The following is a 23,951-nucleotide window of genomic DNA, read 5'->3' as shown; positions in this document are numbered from 1 at the left end:
GCAGCTGGAGATCAAACCTCGATCGGGACGTCAAACGAACTTCGATTGGGACGAAATTTTGACAGCAGCTTCACAACACGTGGGGCTAAGTTCTGAACGGTCAAAATTTTTATTCGAGCTCTGTAGGTGCTGTTTCAGCTGACTTTGTGAACCACCCGGTGTGGGTGACGAATTTAGTGTTTGGGTGATCCAAGAGAGTGTTTCTCTTGAGTTTGGTGATCCAAGGGTTTACCCTTGATGAAAGACATTGTATAACCTTCATTCATAGTGGATCGTTGATTCGGAGTTGGTCCCGTGGTTTTTCTCCACATCGGGATTTTCCACGTAAAATTCTTGGTGTTTTTTTACTTTGCTGCTTGTTGGTTGATTTGATTAGCTCCTATCTCGATTACACTAGTAGGGGGGAAGATTAATCGCTGCGTTATTGTTTGGTTGAATACATCCCTTCCCAACACTATATGCATCCGTCTAAGTGCCTTGCTTCACGTGCTAGCATGTTGACACCTTTCTCTAAGGTCCTCAAAATCAATCAATCAAAACACTTAATTTCGATCGTTATATGAGAAAATCCAAGTGGTGACTAGACAATGACAATGGCCATGGATTTACTTTTCTAGGTGTTTAGTGTAAAATGAAGAACGTACAATCTCAATAGATTGCACATTGATGATTTGATTGCACACGTTTTTGGACCGGCGCGCCAAGTGGGTCTTAGTCATCAAAGAAGAAAAGGGGGGGATTGAGACAAGCCATTAATTTTCTTCATGACTATAGCTAGTAGCAAGGTAAAAGCAACTGCCGATGTGTCTCGACGTAGTAACCGAATCAGCATCCAATAAAGATAACCCAGCAACTAATATGCCAAAATTCGTCAGCAAGAACAAGAAAAATTAAAGATTACATACTAGAGAGGAGAGTCTGCATGTGGTCAACAAATTCTTAGGATCTATATAGAATGTCCGGCAGTACAAAGGACACAATTTAAATTTCTATTTAAAAGTACAACGCGAGGAACTTATAAATCCTTAATGGCCAATATATGTTTTAGTTACTTTTGTTGAAACGTATACTATTCATTCATTTTCATTAATTAATATTTAAAAAAATTGAACCTCGTCCATCTCATTGTGGGGCAAGTGGTTGGGTTTTACCTAGGGGTGATCTATTCCGAGTACCCTGTATTTTTCACAATACTCGGACTCTACCCTATAAGGGACAAATTCCAAGATTTTGAAACTGAACCCTATCCTGTTGAATTTTAGAACCGAAATCTACCCGAAACCTGTATTATACTACAGGTTCCAGGTACCATGTTGAAACCTATAAATTTTTTTCTCTAGCTAAATAAAATTGAAAATGTCACATACATAATCAGTAATCACGCCAAATAGAATATCAACAAAGATTTAGATTAATCCACAACAAAAAAAAATAATATGTCTCATCAATCCATCGACAAAATTAAACATCCATAATACGATCCCACACAACAAAATGCATATGGTCTGATTCATTAAAAGAAACAGTAACTTTACTCTTTTATTTTTTTTAATAAATAACCAGTTCCGTATACCCTGTAGGCAAGACCGAAACAGGAACCGATTTTCACTGGTTCTTGATTTTAATACTCGGATCCTATCCTATTTTCAATATGAGCTACCCGGACCCTACCTTAACAGATAGATTCCGACCGATTCCAGGTATACCCGATACCCATGCACACACCTAGTTTTACCCACCCGCAGCTCTACCTTCCAAAAAAAAATATTCTTTTTAACTTTTGTAATTTTACTTTTTAAAAATTTCACTCCTTTCTCTTGTTTTCAAATTCCATCCGAAAAAAGTATCATGTAATTTGATAGACGCATTATGTCAAAAGATTTGATCGTAAGACATCATGTAATTCAGTTGACGTATTATGCCGAATGATCCGATCGTTATGTCAAACTTTACATATTTTTAGTTTTTTAAAATATAAACCGAATTATACACCATGTAATCTAATTGATGTGTTATGTCAAATGATCCTATTGTAATATGTCTTTTCCTTTTTTTGTAATTTTATTTTTTAAACAAAATTTCCCCTATTTTTAGTGTTTTCAAATCAGATTCAAATAATGTACCATGTCATCCGAGCACGCACTACGCCAAAAGATTTGATCGTACGCCGACGCGTTACGCCTTTTTAGTATTTTTAAATTCGACCCTAATAAGACTCCATGTAATTCGATCGATATGTTATGTCAAATGATTCGATCGTTAGGTCAAAATGTGCATTTGTAGTGTTTTTAAATCTAACCCGACTAAGGTATCACATAATCCGGTTGATGCATTATGCCAAATGATTTGATCGTTATAATCGGACTATTTCTAAAAAATACTTTTACCGACTTTTATTTAGAAAAAATTTCGTAATAGAAAAAACTACTAGATATACAAATATGATGTATGTAATAGTCTTTTTCAAATTTTATTGTATCTTTCTTAAAAAACTATACTAATTAAACACATATTCATTTTTTTCAGAGTTTCGATCCGCCGCAACGCCCGAGCATTGCACTAGTGTATAATTAATCCATGAGATCTATATGGAGCCAACATGCTAGCCCTTGTTTAATTTTTAATTTGTTCCCGCGCTGTAAAGTCATTCTATCAGGTCACATCAGATCCTCTTGTCTATCGTCCCTTCATTTTTGACATGTCTTAAAATTAATCATATATTCGACAACCTAATTAATTAATTCTTATTTTCATTAAAGGAAAAAAAATAAAGTGTCAGTACACGTACATGCCACTATACCTGTATATCCATTTATAGACCTAACATAAACTTTCTGCTTGTTAAGTTATTTCACAGCTTATAATTCAGATTTATTCCCTTCTGCTGCACTCAAAATCAATTTTCATAATTCACCTTAGTTATGGTTGGGTTATATTCAGATATATAAAAAGTCTTATTTGGCAATATTTACAGGAAGAAGATTAAATGATACGTCACTGAGATATCTTGAAACTGGCCGGAAGGGTTGGAAAAAAATTGTTGGATGTACTGCTATATAATTTATACAGGACAAATCGAACTACTGGTACTGCTCGAATCTCGCTGAAAACCAACCGGCCAGTTCGTGTCAGCCATTCTCGTCGTCAACTAATCGGATTGTACACTTGAACCTGTAAAGATATAACAAAATCCGACTTTCAAATTCATTCATGCATGTCATGAGACGCACGAATAGGAAGAGAATTACAATGAATATTAGCAAAATTTAAAGAGTAATATATAAGATTTTTTTGAACACCAAAATCTTAGACGGGCGGCTACCCTCAATGCTCAATCCATCCCTGCACACGAAACTTTACAAATGGTGCAAAGATTTCGTGGAAGCTGGTTCTTTTTCATAGGAAGTAGCAATGTTCTTTTGGGAAACAGATTCCAAAATAGATACGACTTCATTGAATTGATTGATTATGATGAGGATGGGGAGTTTTTGTTAGGATAGGAGGATGGGCCTTGTGTAAATAAATTAGGTGATGCAGACACTTATTGAAGCTCATGATTGATACCCCTTCTTCTCACGTTTGCCCTTTTTTTCTTTTCTTTTTTATTATTTTTTTGGCTGCCCTTTTTGGAATTATTTGGCATTTTTATTGTGAACGTTAGGTTATGTGGATAGAGAGGAGCCGTGGGTCTCGTTTGCATTTAAAAGGACGTCCCACTTTGAAAAGCCAAGCTATATTGTTTTTGCTTTCTTATAAATAATGGAGCTCGTGATTTTGCCCGTGACCTGTTTCGGCCCGTAAATTGGGAAAAGTGTGCAATCTAGGTCCATCGATGATCAACCGGTCATCCTGAGATCATTTTGTGGTTATCAATTTTCCGCGAGGTTGTCGAGAAAGTTGGGATAAAAATTGAAATGTCATGCACCAATAAAGATAATATTTTTTTGTCTCAAATTTTATTATCATACGAAGAAGTAGATTCAATTCCGATAACGAGCATAGATGCATGATCATTATAACTCGTGACCAAATTCCCCTGCTAAATAATTTAGCACAATTTCTGGCTTGATAGCTCGCTCACCGTACTACCCCAGCTGTCCATCCCATATGATCCATGTCTTAGTAGATTAGTTCGAGTTGTAAAGCTCCAACCTACTAAGAAAAGGAACCATAATAGAGTTCTAAACGGGCGGGAGCCGATGCCTGCATACAAACAAACAAGATATATTGTTCATTTCTTACGTTTAGACTTTACTTGAATGGAGAAAAATGAAAATGAAGGGATCGGGAGAATTTGTATGGAAAACTTGAAAAACTCGATGTAAAAAAAATTCACGTCTCCCCCCTTCCATATTCTGTTTTATTTTCATCTCTATCCAAAAAAATTATTATGCTCTTGGGCACATCATATAGGGATATTGATTTTCCATATTTAGCGTATATGACCAACTGCTGACGCCATCGGGTTTGTTCTTTATTTTATTATACAGGATCGAATTTGAACTGTTCTTTTGCAGCAACACACACACACACACATATATGTCATTGACTTTGATGAGAATGAGATACCATTCATATCAATATCAACACTTATTAAAAGGAACAGTGACCACAACTATATGACGCTGACTGTCATGCGCGGTCCGTCTTATTGATCCGGTCGTTGAATATAAATCAACCGTACCTTTTTTTGGTGTGCATTGCCTGATATTCCAAGATCCAATAGGAGTCCCGACTAAGTCAAAATTAGATTGCATTGATTCATTAAAGTGTAAAGCTCTCACAACGTAAATTTTTTTTATTCGCAAGACGCAACTCGAAATATTATTTAAAGAAATAAGTGTGGGTCCACTTTGGTGCAACCAGCAGTACTTCAATTAAAATTGAACTATCTATTGAATACTTTAGCATTATAAGTGAAAATCCAACTTCTTATTGATAATAATTATGACAAAATATTTCTGCTTTAATATCATTCAGATCTCGTCAACTGGTACATCACATAACATTATTTAGAATTATACTATAACTTTTTGGGTTATAAACATATATAATTAATTTTAATTTTGATTAATCAGTGAACGAAAATGTGCTAACTCAGAGAGAGCACATGCCACCTAATTAAGTATAACCAAAGGGTTGACTGATGCAGCATAATTACTATTTCTAATTCAGTATGATATATGGTGGGCGTGGCAATAATTCATAGTTGAATAATATGTAGTTAAATAATTTATTTGAAGGAAATGTAGACCCATGCCTTACTCAAGAGTTGTTGACTGACAAAAGAATCCCGCAGAAGCTCAATTTGATTTGTATATATATACAATTTAAAAGTTAGATTTAAATAAAAATTCACTATCTAGCTTTGTTTTAGACTATACTATACTGTGAGATTGTCCCAGCTTCTTGGGGCATTTACGGTGCAGAGGTTCCAAAGCCATTAAAACTACCTCTTGATTAGGACTAAAAACAGCTGAAACGGAATTAATCTCAGTCGTTAGATTGAGAATATTAGTTGTGTGAATGACCGTGCAACTTTTCATTATATCAAGCACAAATATGATACTCTTTCCACATAAGATCAAATCTCACATTACCATACACCCAAGTTCAGAGAAGAGAACATGCTATTGACTGAAAAGAAATGAAGACTGTACAACTGACATAAGCTTGGTTTCAATTATAAGAAATTAAACCAGAATACCTAGTTGAAGTTGAACCATTTAACATTAGTTAGTGGTACCTGATGAATGAGTGTTTAAGGGAAAGAACTGGAGTTCAAAATTTCGACCTAGAATATATATATATATATATATATATGAATGAGACCATCTTCTCTAGCTCAAATTACCAGTCCACAATCCTTGAGCAAAGAGTAGTCTTTCATTTCCTAACATATTCTAATTCTTCCGTATGGCGTTCTCTTGAAAAGCCCATGAAAAAACAATTCTGTTTCTTCCCACTTTGTTTGCCTGCAAACGAGGAACTCCAAAAACAAAAGTCCAGATTTGGAGTAGGTGTACTCTAAAGAGGAGGCACATACCCACAAAGAACTATAGGGCAGTGACAAAAAACTATAGAAAATATAGTCTTTACTAATAGAGAATATCTGTATCTATTGATTCAATGAAAGCATAACAATACAGCCCAAAGAGAATAGGTACGATGCGATTGAAGAAATTACCACCTCTCAATATAACCTTTCCAATAGATCGAAGGTATATAGAAAGAGCCCAGTGGAAAATGGTCCAAAACCATCAATAATTGCAAAGTTTGGGATGTGATAAATAGCTGGTAGATGAATTTCAACTGGGAAAAGAAAAACTATATTTATGCGTGGAAACATGCATAATCAAAAAGTGCATCTTAACAACAGTTTTTCACCTATATACAGATAATCAAATGTAGCAAATAAAAGTCCAACCTAATCTCAGCTTAACTAAAGGGCAACATTAGCCATTATTGTACTTGAAGCTTGCTCTTAAAAATACCCCAAGAAGCAGATATAATGAAAAAGAAACTAACAAAGATAGATGGTCAGTAGTGAAGTAAATCTGCAAAACCTATATACATATACAAGTATATATATTTGTACATAAATACGCATATGTAAACTTCAGCATTGAACACAATGGATACACTCATTACACTTCAAAGGAAAATGCATATAACTAAATATGTGTACTTAATTCTTGAAAGATGCAAGATTGCAGTAACCTCACTGATTAGAACATGAAAATCCTTGCAAGGTACTTATTAGCCAGACTTTCATAAGACAGTAATATTTTATATATATTATCAAAGCATGCTGCATTGTGAAGCTTTGAATTCATAGCTAGCAAAATATGGTGCAATTAGGTCAATATACAACTATGGGAAAGATCACTCAATATATTGTCCTCTCTTTCCCTCCAATCGAAAAAAGATGTAAAATCTACACAAGGGCAAATTTGCTTTTCCAGTCACTTGTACAGTGAGGTAATAGAGGAACCGACAGATTTTTTTCTGTGCAAAATAGTACATGAGAAGAAACCTAAGCACACTGGAAGTCGAACAAAATCACGATGGATTATATTATATTTTATATGACATTAATTATTAATGTATATATATGTATAGCCTTAGGAAATTTTGAACAGTATCGTTCAAAGGAAAATTGAATAGAGTTCATATGCTTGAAAGTTGAAACTCATGGAATAATTACAATAAAGACTCTAGAAAGTGGGTCAGAGGCTTATCCATTAATTGAATAGAACAGCTCATAAACCTTGCTTTCATCAGACTTATTTTTCTTGAAATTGATATGCTAATACTTTTTCCTCTTTCCAATTCTACCTTAAGTCCCAAAATTAATATAAACAAGAAGAAAATTTATGGTCTATGTTTTTTAGGAGACCTCTAACTGAGTGAGGCATAATACGTCTTATAATTTTGAAGGATGCTGACAAAGGAACCTCATAGCAGTAATCACTGACGCAAATGTACAGTGAAAGAATAGGCATCAGTTGCTAGCAAGAGGGAGTTAAACAACTATAGATACCATCACTGCAAACACACCTGAGAAGGGGTAAAACCGTTGGCAGAGAAAACCTTTCGAAGAAAGTATTTTGTTTGAAACCATGGTATACACTCATGGTAGTGCAGCTTCACTGGCTAGTTCTATGCTGCACATGGTTTTGAGTGATCCATAATGGCGTTGAAATATAATTAGCAGCGTAATGTTCAACTGCGAGTATTGATCTTACAGTGTACTAAATTATGAACCCACAAAAAGGAGAAGAACCGGCGATTTTGATGCGGGTTCAGGATCCAGAAGGACGGGACAGTACTAACAGTACTATCAAAATCGATTCTTGTTGTAATTGACGACACCCCTTTTCGATCACAGCAGAGTGAAGCAGGGCAAAGTGGCATAAATGGGCGGCCGGAAAAACATAATCAACCGCAACAGGCTTTTTCTTTTCTTTTCTTTTTGGGCTGATTGAGGACTTACCATCCTGCGTGATATTCGGGCTGGCTGCGTGACAGCACGGGGTAGGACCGTTTTGCAGCGGGGCTTGAATTTTTTGGCCTTCATACTACCATCAGAGACCACGAATTGTGCAAGAGACCACGAATTGCTGCACAAGAACAGAACCAAATTGGGAAGCATATTACAACCAGGTTCCAGCATTCTGTCGAGCATGTAGCGGGCATGGGGAGCAGTACAATGCAGCAGCAACTTTATAAGTGGTGCAAATTCTTAAAACGCATTGGCCAACCACGAATATAGAGTGAAGCATGATGCGCCAAGCACAAACCTGTAAACGATTCCAGTTGATTCTAAATGTCAAGGCAGAATCTGCTCCCACGAAATCCCAGCGACAGATCTTATGTCGAGGTAGGTTAAAAGTGAATACGGGCAAATATGAGCGGGCACGGGTAGGGAAGGATCCACCCTCTGTGTGCGCGATCAAGGAGCAAGAGTCGAAGGGAGAGTGGAACCGTTAGGCGATGCAGAGCATGGGCGAAGGACAGATGCACAGAGGCGGAAAACGAATGTGCAGGGGACAATGGAGAAGGCAAAAGGAGAGGAGACAGTCAGGTTTGCTTGGATGTGGGGGGCTAGCGAGCGCGGGAGTGGGCGGAAGAGGAAGCGAGTAAATATAAAAAAGGCATGAATGAGCTTATCATTTATATATATATATATATATATATAGAGAGAGAGAGAGAGAGAGAGAGAGAGAGAGAGTAATAGATTTTATATTATTTGTTTTAGGTTCCTCAGATTCTCATTCTTACAAAATTGCCCCAAAAAACTCACAGTCAAAAAATCGTGTCGTGTGATGAAAAAACAGATTGAATATTGTGGGGGAAAAAAATTGGTAATGTATAGTGAAATTATTTCATTTTATGTTGTAACGCGAGAAGATTAAAAAAATCGTGTCATACGGTGTTATTTTTCTCAAAAAAATGCACTTTGTCCTCCAACCATTGAGTCCGAATGCACATTGCCACTCAACCATTAAAATTTTGCAGTATACCCCCTGATCTATCTAAAAATAGGCACCGTCCACCCTCAACTTGATTTCCGACCACTTTTCCAACTAAAATAGGTCATATGCATTGCATGTGACTTTCTTTAAGGGTGAAAGATTAAATTCACCATTGTTAAATTCAAAATACGAGAAAAATAGGAAGTAAAGGAATAAAGAATTCATCGCTGCCGCCACCATGGGATGTCTATGGAGGAGGGCCCAAAGTTTCTAGTAGGGAAAGGAAAATCAAGAGTCATGGGATGGTTTGTCAATAAGAATTCGAGTTTAGAACCTATTAATTTCAGGTCAACGTTTTGTAACACTACATTAAACCTCTTTTGTTGTTATATTTACAGTTGTATATCTATATAAATTATGAAAGTTAGGACAAAAAATCAGGATTCGACACGTAGAATTAAAAAGGCCTCTGGTTGTGCAGACTTTCGAATCACCACCAATAAGTATATGATAATTAGTGCGATATTATACTCCCACTTCACTTCGGCATATGGAAAAGATTCACGCTAATGTAAGATCATAAATGACATTTATAATATGTATATTTATAATAGAGTGAATTTGAGTGTTGAAATTTAGAGGAGCTCATATTCAAAGAAAAGTAACACATTTTCGAATTTGTGTTCTGTTATAAGGAAAGGAACTCCAGCGAATTGATTTGCAATTATCGTTCCGAGGCGGTTCTTTGTCGAAACTCCGAGATTGTTCCCCGGATTCAGTTTTACTGACAATGTTGTCTGAGTCGTGTCGAGTCGACTCAATGCCATTGTCACGCACTCCACTTCGCTTGGCATATTCATGTTCTCCTGCCTGAGAGCGCTGAACATAATTGAAACTGAACAAGTTCCCGCCAAGCCATCCCCTCTCTCTCTCTCTCTACACGATCATGTCGTCGTCCGCTGCCGCCAGCGTCGTCTTCATTCTCCTCATCCTCTCCCTCACCGCCGTCATCATCATCCTTCTCCGCCGGGGCCTCCTCCGTCTGTTTTCTCCCTCTCCCTCCTCTCCGGCCCCCGCCATCTCCTCTTCCCGCCACCTCCACCTGCCACCATTACCGGCAGCACCTCCCTCCTGCTCTTCTCCTTCTCCTCCATTACCCCTTGCTCCTCAGATGAAGGCGGGCCGGACTCCGACCGCACGATCTGCCTGTCCACATTCAGGCCTTACGATCAGGTCCGGGTGCTTCCTCTGTGCTGAAACGCCTCCCACGCCCAGTGCGTGGACTCCTGGCTCCACTCCAACCCCGTGTGCCCCCTCTGCCGGTCGAGTGTCTTCGTGTCCGACTCTGACCTTGCCACTCGCCTCGCCGGCTGCGATTACTTTAGCTTCCGCCCATGCCATACGGAAGAGAGCCTCACTGCCGATGCGGCCAGTGGGAGAGGCAGCTGGCTGAGGGAAAGCATGAATTGGAGGGCAGCCTCGTTATCATTTAGGAGCTCTGACAGGAGGCATTTGACCGGGAGCAGTCGCTGGAGCAGGGGGGTGGGAGGGCTGGATGGCAGCTTTGGGGGAAATTTTGGTGAATGGTTTCGCTGGGTTTCAGATGCGTAATCGTGATCATCTTCATCATCAGTCCAGCACTAGCTTAGAGATAGATTGAATACTTTCAAATTGGAGAGGTGTCAAATAGAAGTGCTTATGGATATCTTCGCTAGAAGTTTTTGACTTCTGCTTTTGTTTCAATCTGATCATGAAGAGACTGTTGTTCGATACTAGAGGTCACCAGCAGCACGTAAGAGCCGATGTGAGTATAGAAATTCGTTGATTATTTTTTTTTTCATTTTTTGGTGGGATATTTGAGCTCTTTATATGCAACACTATTACTGATATAATACAAAAAGTTTTTGATAAATTGCCAAAGTGGCTGACATTGAGGAAATTTCGTTTGTTGGAATTAGGGAAAAGGTCAAATTTGGTCCTCAACCTTTAGCTATTTTTTTTTATCTTAGTCCTAAATATTTTTTTTGGCTAGATTTCGTCCTCAATTTTTTTCGCGTGATATGAATTCAGTCCTTCTATCCAAAATTCGGTCCATTTTTCCTGACATGTATATTCATCAAATGAGAGTGAGCGACAAATCACTGCTATTCTAAACCGGTTGTTATAGAACAAATTCAATTCTTTTTTTAATCAGATCCATAAATCGGACTAAGATATTTTCGGTTCTTTTAAGATTTCAGCCATCGCTTCTCTTTCATCGTCTCACGCACCGACATATGGCTGGAATCCTAAAAGAACCGAAAACATCTTAGTTCGGTTTACGGGTCTGATTAAAAAAAGAATCGGATTTACTCTATAATAACAGGTTTATAGTAGTAGTGATCTGTCGCTCACGTGATGCACTCTCATTTGACGAATATATATGTTAGGGAAAATAGACGGATTTTTGGACGGAAGGACTGAACTCATACCGTGCGGAAAAGATTGAGGACGAAATCTAGCTAAGATAGAAAAAGAGTTAAAGTTTGAAGACCAAATTTGACATTTTTCATTGGAATTATTGACGCAGCCTAAAGGTCAAAAAGCAAGACATGTTTCGAGACAGCTTATGTAGATTGAGGAAAACGTTTGTTTGCAATGTCTTTATGAACTCGCATTCTTTGTATTTAGTGCCATAAATTCATGCAACTTTCATACTATGACAGTGACTGATCAACGAAGTGAATTAACAGAGTGTATGGGGGCTACTGCTGTCCTGTATCAAAATGGCCCGCCTTATTCTCATACTGCTTCTATCCCTTAGATCATGAGCTCTAGACAAATTCCTATGATTCCTTCCATCTTTGTCATCGCTTTAAGATTTACTCATGTTTTCGTGGATTGTTTCTAAGTTGCTTTATACCTATAATTTCTTCATCCTTTTCTTTCCTCCTGATGGTAAGTTTGTTGCAAAAAAAAAAGAATGGGAGGAAAGGGACAGAGAGAAAGCAACATAGGCATCATAAGAGAAGCTTTAATTATTAACTAAGTAAAAAATCTTTTAGTTCATCAGTTCCTATAAATTGGCCCTTAGCGTCTTATCCATGAGCTCTATTTTTATTTTTTTTTGCTAACCGGGGTGTCCGGGCTTCGCCCGACTAATCCCTGATGCTCCGTGAACCCCTGGCGGCGCACGAAACGGGTAATCACCCAAAGATGCTCCGGTGACTCCAAGGGGTTTCGAACCCGGGATCGGATGAATACTTAAGCTCCTCTTTACCACTAGGCCAAACTCCTTGGAGTTTTATCCATGAGCTCTAAGACGTGGCTCATAGAATTCATTAGTTGTCATTTTCAATTTTTCAAGCCGAAGCTTGTTCTCTTTTTTGCATCTTTGTTTGTTGTTCTCCTCTTTTTCTGCACTATTCATCTCAGCATGTAAAGGCCGATGAAAATGCTGCAAAGCTTATATTCACCTACAATCACCTGATTCTGCATACTTTTGAATTAAGAACATATTTTATTTTCAATAGGTAGCTTCCACAGCTGTTGTAATCCGAAGCTGAGATGTAATTTTTAATTCAGGAAAATGCGAATGAGGATGAACTGTTCTTTTGTTGCCTTTCATTACGTGTTAATTTGAGCTTGCCTCTGATCAGGTAACAAGTTTCGTTTATGCAGGTAGTAGTCCTAAGTTATTCAAATTAGTATTATGCAATTGATTTACCCGATAAAAAACAATTGAGTCAGTTTCCCCTGGAGGTGTAAATTCTTGCTTGAAGTCGTTAATTAAAGCTCTAGTGTCTGTTTCTTGATGCAGTGTCAAGCTACTCACTGTTCTCAGAAAGCTCAAGAATATCCCATAAAAGTGCTTCTTCTGCTATTGCAGTCCCTGCTTTTTGCAGCTGCCCAATGGCCGTTTGCCTATCATGGGCAGGTAAAAGTTTGGAATTTTTTGCCGAAACTGAAGTTATTAGTGTTTCATATGTTCTGTTTGTCAAGTTTTTGCTTGTTACACTATCAATTTGGTGTTGATGTACTGTTGCCTGTGATATCATCAAGGTCTAGGTTATTTAGCTTAATTATACATCTAATGTGCTTGTATTGCCTTTAGTCCAGTTGCTTCGGTAATGGAATATCTGAAGATATTGGATTCTTTCATCGGATTCCAATGCTGATCTTCTTGTATTGCATTGCCTATTTTACATGTGCTTACTGTTTTCTGATTCTATGAGTAAGACCTCGAACACTATTTGGAGAGGTTCTCAGCAAAACTGCTTATAGAATTTCTTTCTAAAAGTTCTGTTTCTGGAAGAGACTGCTGCTCAATAGATTACTGTCACATAGGAACCAATTTTGAGTATTGCATACAGATAATGATTCTTTTTTGAGCTCTTTATGAAAAACAGTATTACTAATATCATACAAAAATCATGAAATTGCCAAGGAATGGCATTGAAGCACTATTATGAAGTGATCTATCTTAAACCAAATTTGTTTGTCAAAGTTGCTGATGCAGCTAAAAGAAGGAAAAAAAGACACATTCCCAGAACATTCTGTTTTACCTTGAGATGAACCATCTTGTGTCGGTTGAGGAGAACCATAGCTTGCAACGTCTGATTCATGTTTGTAGATTGGGAGCTGAAGTTGCCAGTGTTTATAGTTTATTTGCTGAGAATGATAATCCATTTCATTGTCTCAGATTTCAACAATTCCTTCGTCGAATTTCCATTCATTAGGGGCCTTTGCCATGCATAGTGGGCTACAACTTCTGGGTTTTCTGTATCATTCTAGATGAAGTCCTTGCCTTTATGCTTCGAAAACTCGGCTTCAGTGTTGAAGCACCACTGGCTTCATTCACCGATGGTCATGTGGGAGATAACTCACCTTTCTTTGTACTTCCTCAGGTAAACTGCCTGTAATTAATACAAGTTTGATGCGTATTAGGTGAAGCTGAACCAAAGAGAGCTCTTTCATTGTTGCATTGCTTGACTTTACAACTACTCTTCATCATTTATATACTCGATTCATTCATTCAACTTAATCTGGCATGGAGCAGGAAAGAAAGTTACCATCTTGTTCATTGGTCTCATTACTTTTCTCATTTTCTCCAACTTAAGTATTGGCAGAGAATTAAAATGCACTTAATGAAGGGGAGTGATCTTCAATAGTAGACATCTAAGTTCCTGTCTATCATCTGATTTCACTTTCCATAATTTAGTTTCCCTCTACAGGATAGACTGCTCATTGTGTAAATTAAGCCTATCCATATCTTTCCTTGTCAAAATGGATGCTGAAAATCTTCAAATGTAACTCACTGCATCGGTTAAATTAGACATAGTTTCAGAATTCATCGATCGACCCCAGCATATGATAGGCAGATCGACACAAAAAGCTGGCTTTTGTAAAGAGGCAAGTATAATAGGAAGACTATCAACCTAGCAGGTTTCCTTTGTTTTCTTTTCTCCCCTCCTGATTTTGCTGAGAATCTTTGTCTCATGGTTTGGCGACGTTAGCAACAAGTTTTGTTACAAAGAAAAAAGAATGAGAGGAGGCCAGGCAGAAAGAAAGCACAGAGGCGTCATTAGAGAAGTTTAATTCTTCACTAATTCAAAAATCTTTAAGATTATTAAATAATATCTATATGTAATAACATCTTCTCATTTATTTCCAATACCTTATGTTATATAAATTATAAAAATTAAAGAAACCAAGAAATCAGATTTTATTATGAGATATCTTTAACAAATATTTTTATTAAAAATAATTTTGAAAATAAAAAATAAAAACCTAGAAAATTTTATTCAAAAAATTCATATTGTCTTCTATTGGAGATCACTATAGTATCCAAAAGATTTTATGATATTTTCGGTCTTCTTTAAATGAAATATTATAATTGAAAATAATTTCGAAAAATTTTGTTACTAATTTCAAAATAAAAGATAATTAAAAATTTTAAAACTAAAAAAATCGAGAAAATTTCATTAACATAACGTTTTGAGGCCGTCTGACCGGACTCACCTAGTATCTTGCTTTTCATATATATATATATATATATATATATATATATATTTTTCTGTTTCTATTACTTATTTATTTATTTAAAATTTATAAATTAAGGCTCCCACTATTATTTACTTGAAGACACGTGGACAATTATGGGATTTCTTTAGAACCCTACTTTTGCTTATAAAAGGGTAGATTATCGGTATGTGCTTTTGACTAAACTATTACAAAATAATTTTTTATTATTAGTATCGTGCGAGGAACAGAATTTAGGCTATACATTAGGCGATCTTTAAGTGCAGGGTTCATTTACATTATTTTTTCGTATATATTAAAATTAATTAATTTAAAAATGGAGAAAATGAAATATGGAGCCCACTTTTTTTCATATTTGTGCTTTTTGCTATTTAATTTTGGGCTTTTAACCTAAAAAAGCACGTACTATTCAAAAATTCCCTAATCTAGTACGAACTTTTAAAATTTTCTAAGAAAACACAAAGTTTGAAAATCTTCCCTTACTAACACGCCGTCTCCTTTCGTTCAAACTCCCTCGTCAAATGCCTACGTGGCTGTTACATTTGCCGTTATCCTCCACATAATATTCACAAATTCCCTAATCTAGCACGTACTTTAAAAAAATCTAAAAATACACATCGTTTCAAATCTTTCCCAAATCTAGCACGCCGTCACCTTCCGTCTATTTTCCATTGTGAATTGCCTGATCTCTCCCTGTACATGTTCATCCTATGATTGTATATGTCGTCTCACAAAACTCATATAGAACTCGCTTTGTTAGATAGTCGTTCCTGACTTACGAGGGCAACGATCTGAGTTATATTTGATAGGATCAATCGAGCTCTCTCCCTGAGTAGAGGCTCGTGCCAAACATGACCCGTCCTTCCACATTTTGTGCACATATCGTATCCCGATCACAAGGAAATGAAGAAATACGGAGAAAGGGCAAAGTGCCACCCATATCCCATCCATAATTCGAATTCTCATCATATTAACTTCCTTTAAACATAAGAATTAGTAATTACGGTTTGAATAACAAACTAAATAATTACTATATCCAAACAAACTCGTGCAATGCACGAAATTAAAGCTAGCATATTGTGAAAACAACATATCATCCAACAATTCATGAAAGTCAGTCTGACATGATACATTTAATGAATATGTTCATAAATTTATGACAACATTGATTCTTTATTTATATGTTTCATTTCATGGTCTGTCCTAATATTTTCTAGGGTTTCTTGATGAGTGTTCGTCTTAATTTGCTGTCCGAACACCACAGAACTGTTTAGGGAAGAGAAAAAGGATTGCCAGAGTTAAAAGGATATTGTAGTGCACTATTAAAAAGGAAAACAGAGAGAATTTACCCTCTATAAAAGAAAAATCTTAATAGAACTTCAATTGATTGCACTATTGGGCTGACAGCTCTTCTACATGTATATTCATCATGTGATGAATAATCACTTCGAGAATCGTTCTCGCTTGAAAGAAAAGTATTGATGAGATAACTAAAATTATCGGCTATGCCAAAACGAATATTCTCATCTCAGCCTTGACCCCTTAAACTCAGCGCAGATTAGTTAGGTGTGCGTATTTGGTGGAAATACTTCGGTGAATAGATGAATGAGCAAACAGGTTACGGTTCGGGCACTAGCCAACTATATCATCTAGCGAGGTGATCGGGTTTTGGACCATCTGCATAACGTATTAGCCAAGCTATTGTGCATTGGTTAGCCATGCAATAACGGGACCTAAGCAAGAGAGCGGAAACTAATTTGCCTTGAAGATTAAACATTAAATTAACACATAGTATAGCATCCATTTACTACATCCATTAACCTCCAATTTTAGATCGGAGGGAAAAAAAATACCCTCAGAGTACGGGTGTAAGCGAGAAAATTGCTCATGCTTCGCTTGGGTCGATGAACCTCAAATACGGCTCGATCTGATAGAGCTCGAGTTTGGCAAGACTCGTGCTCACCGGTCAAACGATTCAAGCCAAGCTCAATAGTATTCGGTTCAAAAAGCTCACAAGTCTAAACGAGCTTTATTACCCACATAATAAATAGATTCTTACCTCCGAAGCAACAATATGGGCCGTCTTTGCTGCAAAAGCCAACATCAAATCCGCAGCTTACGCAGAGTGCAAAGCATGGCTTTGTCTTGAGGCAGTTCGGCAGAGGAACATCTGGAACAGGAACCGTTCCCGAACACTGTGCAGTAATCATTTCCGTTTAGCTACAACACACGTTGGGATCCATCATTTGTTGGGATCGATTTGTAAGGATCGGTAGGGATCTAACTAACGATAATCTCGACGAAACAATTTAAAGGAGATAAGGGAAGAGAAGTTTACACACCGTGTATGTGGTTCGAGACCAGCGGTGTGCCAGCCGTCCGTCCACGGGCAAAGGAGGCTTTGCCGGTTCTTCTTTTACTATGAGCGATGAAGCTATGGAGTACAAAGTGTTTCCCAAACCTGACTACAATGCTCTCTCACTGTATTATCTCTTCTTCTTTCTCACCCCATATTTAATCTTGTACAAAAAGAAAAGAATCGGGGAAAATAAATCTCATATAGGAAAGAAATCAACCGAGCAAGGAAATAAAAAACTGTTGGGGTTAGGGATGTACTCAACCAAACAATAACGCAGCGATTAATCTTCCTCCCCTTCTAGTGTAATCGAGATAGGAACTAATCAAATCAACCAACAAGCAGTAAAGTAAAACAACACCAAGAATTTTACGTGGAAAACCCCAATGTGGGGAAAAACCACGGGACCAACTCCGAATCAACGATCCACTATGAAGATTATACAATGTCTTTCATCAAGGGTAAACCCTTGGATCACCAAACTCAAGAGAAACACTCTCTTGGATCACCCAAATACTAAATTCGTCACCCACACCGGGTGGTTCACAAAATCAGCTGAAACAGCACCTACAGAGCTCGAATAGAAATTCTGACCGTTCAGAAGTTAGCCCACGTGTTGTGAAGCTTCTGTCAAAATTTCGTCCCAATCGGAGTTCGTTTGATGTCCCGATTGAGGTTTGATCTCCAGCTGCGCGCTGCCCCTGTTGAGCAGAATTCTCCTCTGCTCTTCCTCTGTTCTGCTGTCTGCTGTCTGTTTGCGGCTGCCCCTTTTCTGCTATCTGCAGCTTCTTTCTTCTACACAGCCTTCTCCTATATTCTTTTCTGCCGCTACTGCTATATATATATATATATTATATATATATATATGCCGCCTAACAATATAAACCCTAACTAAATGGGTCTTGGGCCTATTAAAGCCCGATAAAAGCCCAATACAATTGAGCCCAACTTCCTCCAAATTGGAGGGAAGCCCAACAAACTCCCCTCCCGACTATTTGGAGGCTTCAAGCATACCGCTATACTTCGGCAAACATGAAGTTTCTCCCCTAGCGAGAGGTTTTGTCATCATATCAGCTCCATTCTCATCAGTGTGTACTTTGTCTAGCTTCACCAGCTTAGACTACAACACATCTCTAATCCAATGAAACTTGATATCGATATGCTTCGACCTCGAATGGAAAGTGGGATTCTTGCAAAGATGAATGGCGCTTTGACTATCACAGTGTAGAACATACCTTTCTTGCTTCAAGCTCAACTCCTGCAAAAACTTTTGCAACCACAACATCTCCTTGCAACCTTCGGTCACCGCAATGTATTCGGCTTCCGTTGTAGACAAAGCGATGCACTTTTGAAGCCTTGATTGCCATGAGATAGCTCCCCCTGCAAAAGTCATCAAGTATCCCGAAGTGGATTTCCGGGAATCGATATCTCCTGCCATATCTGCATCCGTGTAGCCCACTAACTTCCGGCTTACCAGTGCCAAAGTGTAAACACACCTTGGATGTTCCTCTGAGATACCTCAGGATCCATTTAACCCGCATTCCATGCTCTTTCCCCGGATTGGAGAGAAAACGACTTACCACACCAACAGAATGAGCGATATCTGGTCTTGTACAGACCATGGCATACATCAAACTTCCTACAGCTGATGAGTAAGGAACTTTCTTCATCTCTTTTTCTCCTTCTCACTTGTAGGACATTGCTTCGAGCTAAGTTTGAAATGAGAAGCAAGTGGTGATGAAACTGGTTTAGCATTACCCATGTTGAACCGATCCAAAATCTTCTCGATGTACTTCTCTTGAGAAAGCCAAAGTTTTCCACTTGATCTGTCACGAGAAATATGCATCCCAAGGATCTGCTTTGCCGGTCCCAAATCCTTCATGGCAAAGGACTTGTTGAGCTCCTTCTTCAACTCTGTAATCTTGCTCATATCATGACCAACAAGTAGCATATCATCCACATATAACAGTAAAATGATAAAATCACCATTCGAGAATTGTTTCACGAACACACAATGATCTGAAGTTGTCCGTGTGTAGCCATGGCTCAACATGAAAGAGTCAAACTTTTATACCACTGCCGAGGTGCTTGCTTAAGCCCATACAAGCTCTTTCTCAGTCTGCACACCAAATGCTCCTTACCTTTAACTCGGAATCCTTCAGGCTGCTCCATATATATTTCTTCCTCCAAGTCACCATGTAGGAAAGCTGTTTTTACATCGAGCTGCTCGATCTCCAAATTTAGACTAGCTGCCAGTGCGAGAACAACTCGATCGATGACATCTTGACAACAGGCGAGAAGATCTCCTCGAAGTCAACTCCTTTCTTCTGGTTGAAACCTTTCACTACCAGTCGAGCTTTGTATCGAGGTCGCGAGTTCTCTGTCTTCAACCTGTAGACCCATTTGTTCTTCAATGCTCTCTTACCTTGCGGTAGCTTCACTAGGTCATACGTGTGATTTTCAGACAAGGAGTTCATCTCCTCATTCATCGCCTTCAACCAGTGCTCCTTGTACTCATGTGCCACAGCTTCATCATAGCACTCAGGTTCTCCCCCGTCAGTCAGTAGCACATACTCATGAGGCGGATATCTTGTAGATGGTTGTCTTATTTCTATCAGATTGTCTAGGTAGATCTGCAGGCTCTAACTGTAACCGCGAGCCTGTATCATCCGTAGTCACATCATCATCTACCTGAGGAATCTCACCCCCAATCGTGGTTTCTTCATACTCACCAGGTACCTCTTCCACTGGATGCTCTACATCAACCGGTACAGGAATAGAGATCTCGTGAGGATTGCCTACACTGGCCTTCTCTAACTTTTGCAAATCCTCGATTGTCTGGTCCTCAAAGAAGACAACATCCCTGCTCCTGATGATCTTCTTGCTATCAGGGTCCCAAAGCCTGTACCCGAACTCTTCATGTGCATAACCCAAGAAGATGCACTGTTTTGCCTTGGCATCAAGTTTTGATCTTTCATCTCGAGGAATGTGAACAGATGCCCTGCACCCGAATACTCTGAGATGCTTGTATGATACTTTCTTGCCGGTCCACACCTGCTGGGGTACATCTCCATCAAGTGCAACTGACGGTGTAAGATTAATAAGATCAACCGCTGACCTCATTGCCTCGCCCCAGAAAGGCTTAGACAGTTTCGCCTGAGAAAGCATACAACGAACTCTCTCAACAATTGTGCGGTTCATTCTCTCTGCTCAAGCCCGTTCTGCTGTGGTGTCTTCGGTACCGTGTTCTCAAGTTTGATACCGTGAGTCCTGCAATAGTTCTCGAAAGGACCCCTATACTCACCACCATTATCAGCTCTGACACATTTCAGTTTCATGCCTGTTTCTCTTTCCACTGCTACATGGAAGTTCTTGAAAATCTCAGTCACCTGATCTTTAGTTCTCATAGGGTAAGCCCAAACTTTCCTGGTGTGATCATCTATAAATGTCACAAAATAGAGAGCACCACCAAGAGATCTATCCGACATAAAACAAACATCTGTATGCACAAGATCAAGTATATGATGGCATCTAGAGGGACGACTTCTGACAAAAGAAACTCTCCTCTGCTTACCAGCTAAACAGTGATCACAAGTGCTCAAGTGCATACCTTTAACGGGCAAAGACTGCTTTCTAGCAAGAATTTGAATACCTTTCTCGCTGATATGTCCGAGTCTCCTGTGCCATAGCTCGATAGGATAATCCTCAGCAACATTAATTTGACCGGAATTGTGTCTGGCACGCAGCCTGTAGAGAGTGTCGGTCTTCTGACCCCGTGCCACAATCAACGAACCCTTGGAGAGCTTCCATCTCCCATTACTAAATTCGTTACTGTAGCCTTCATCATCAAGCTGACCCGTCGAGATTAGGTTAAGGCGAATTTCTGGAACATGCCTCACCTTCTTCAGAAGCAACTTGCAGCCAAGCTCGGTCTCTAGACAGACATCACCAGTACCGACAATCTTGCATGACTGTCCATTTCCCATTCTCACATAACCATAGTCCCCGGTAGTGTAAGATGAGAAGAAATCCCGATGAGGAGTGACATGAAACGAGACACCTGTATCTGCAACCCAGGTAGAGTCCTGACATGTGAAATTCACATAGGCTTCATCACAAATGATGTAGGTCTCTCCATCAGATGCCACTGCTGTAGTACCTTCTTCCTTCTTGCTCTCACCGTTGCCATTCTGATTTTTCTTCAGAGCTCTACACTCCCTTTTGTAGTGTCCCTCCTTTCCACAGTGATAGCAAGTGACCACTTTCCTCGTCTTCGACTTTGATCTACCCCTCGATTTGCCACGTGAGTTACTATGCTTGGAAGAGAAATTTCTGCTTTGACTTCTCCCCCGTTGTTCAGTAACCAAAGCTTCAGACTGAATGGAAATCCCCAGCCTTTCCTTCTAGTCTCCTCATTAAATAAACTGTCTGTCACCGTGGCCAACAATAGCTTCCCGTTTGGCGCAGAATTGCTTAATGCAACCACGAGTGTGTCCCAATTATCCGGTAGAGTCCCTAAAAGTAGACAAGCCTGCAACTCATCGGGTAATATTATCTCCAGGTTCGTCAACTGGTTAATAATATCCTGGAAATTACTCATGTGCGCAGCCATATCACCTCCATCCTGAAAACGAAGATGAACAAGCTTCTTCACGAGGAATGCCTTATTTTGCGGTGTCTTCCTCGCATAGAGATTTGTCAATTTATCCCACAAAGCTTTTGCATTTGTCTCCTGAGCAACATGATGATAAATACTATTGTCTATCCACTGCCGAATCAAACCAATAGTCTTCCGATTTGTGCGTTCCCAAGCCTTGTCATCCTTATCTTTGGGTTTCGCGGAATCCCCTTCAATAGGATCGTACAAATCCCTGCAAAATAGAAGATCCTCCATCCGAGACTTCCATATAGAGTAGTTGGTTGCATTCAACTTGAACATAGATCCTGTAGACTCCTCCATCTCGAAAACACCGAAAAAAACTCAAACTTCTCTAACCCGAAGCTTTGATACCACTTGTTGGGGTTAGGGATGTACTCAACCAAACAATAACGCAGCGATTAATCTTCCTCCCCTTCTAGTGTAATCGAGATAGGAACTAATCAAATCAACCAACAAGCAGTAAAGTAAAACAACACCAAGAATTTTACGTGGAAAACCCCAATGTGGGGAAAAACCACGGGACCAACTCCGAATCAACGATCCACTATGAAGATTATACAATGTCTTTCGTCAAGGATAAACCCTTGGATCACCAAACTCAAGAGAAACACTCTCTTGGATCACCCAAATACTAAATTCGTCACCCACACCGGGTGGTTCACAAATCAGCTGAAACAGCACCTACAGAGCTCGAATAGAAATTCTGACCGTTCAGAAGTTAGCCCCACGTGTTGTGAAGCTGCTGTCAAAATTTCGTCCCAATCGGAGTTCGTTTGATGTCCCGATCGAGGTTTGATCTCCAGCTGCGCGCTGCCCCTGTTGAGCAGAATTCTCCTCTGCTCTTCCTCTGTTCTGCTGTCTGCTGTCTGTTTGCGGCTGCCCCTTTTCTGCTGTCTGCAGCTTCTTTCTTCTACAGCCTTCTCCTATATTCTTTTCTGCCGCTACTGCTATATATATATATATATATATATATATATATATATATATATGCCGCCTAACAAATATAAACCCTAACTAAAATGGGTCTTGGGCCTATTAAAGCCCGATAAAAGCCCAATACAATTTGAGCCCAACTTCCTCCAAATTGGAGGGAAGCCCAACAAAAACTAACCAAATCTATTATGATTGTGTTAGATCTCGCTCCAGAAAATATGCTTATTCCTGCAGTCAACTGCGCCTGCTACAACAATCCTCTGTCTGTGGACTAGATTTTCATCTTGTGTCGAATGCAATTGGTTGTCTGTACTATTACAATCAACTGTCTGCAGCCTAGATCTTTCATGTTGTCTTCAAGTCTTAGGGTTGAGAATTCGAGCCACACTCAACAACACATATATTGCCAGCATTTCGCCTCAATTATGTAAATAATTGTTACATTTTGTCTTGTCCTCCTATTTAGGAAACATTCTTTTTTGGGCTGCACCTCACGTCGCTCGAGTCCCTCTTAGAATACGTGCACCCTTTGCTTTCCATTCTTGTCTCCATCTCATTGTCTCTTTATTCATGAATTGACACGTCTCCTCTCCTCATCGAAAATCAAGGGCCTATATTTTCCTTCAACATGTACGGGCACACATATTCCTCTTCTCCTCCTTTTTCTTCTATTGTCCATGAAATTGTAAGTTAATAATCAAAGATTTATTTAGATTAATTTTCAAAAAATTCATAAAAGTAATATAATCTAAAATTTTTAAATGATCAAATTAATAACGTAAAATCCAGACTAAAGCAATAAACCAGTGTTATCAGACCTGGACCGGGCGGTTAGGCCGGTCGGACCGAAAATCGGACCTGTGTCCGGTCCGGTTACCTAAAAAACCGAAATTACACTAAAAAAACCGGTGAACTCAGAAAACCGGCCGGTTTTAAACAAACCCATCAACCCATTCGAACCGGCTGGTTGATGGGTTCATGGTTTTTAAGGGAAATCTGAATC

At 38.9% G+C, this 23,951-nt stretch overlaps 1 protein-coding gene and 1 long non-coding RNA gene across 2 annotated transcripts; one reads left to right on the top strand and one right to left on the bottom strand.

Moving 5' to 3' along the window:
- Positions 1-5,663: 5,663 nt before the first annotated feature.
- LOC116209857 lies at positions 5,664-8,662 on the bottom strand. Its single transcript, XR_004157346.1, has 2 exons — positions 8,304-8,662; positions 5,664-8,123 (listed from the first exon to the last, which is right to left on the bottom strand). It is a non-coding gene; the product is annotated as an uncharacterized LOC116209857 (long non-coding RNA).
- A 1,262-nt stretch (positions 8,663-9,924) lies between these two features.
- On the top strand, positions 9,925-10,431 carry LOC116212190 (proline-rich receptor-like protein kinase PERK2). The gene has a single exon (XM_031546760.1). The coding sequence runs from the start codon at positions 9,925-9,927 to the stop codon at positions 10,429-10,431; it is 507 nt and encodes a 168-aa protein (XP_031402620.1).
- Positions 10,432-23,951: the final 13,520 nt, after the last annotated feature.

The sequence above is a fragment of the Punica granatum genome, chromosome 6, assembly GCF_007655135.1.
Source record: "Punica granatum isolate Tunisia-2019 chromosome 6, ASM765513v2, whole genome shotgun sequence".
NCBI lineage: Eukaryota > Viridiplantae > Streptophyta > Magnoliopsida > Myrtales > Lythraceae > Punica > Punica granatum.
This window is presented reverse-complemented; position numbering and strand designations above follow the sequence as displayed.

Coding starts and splice junctions, on each gene's coding strand:
- LOC116212190 (XM_031546760.1), top strand. CDS start 9,925: ATGTCGTCGTCCGCTGCCGCCAGCGTCGTCTTCATTCTCCTCATCCTC.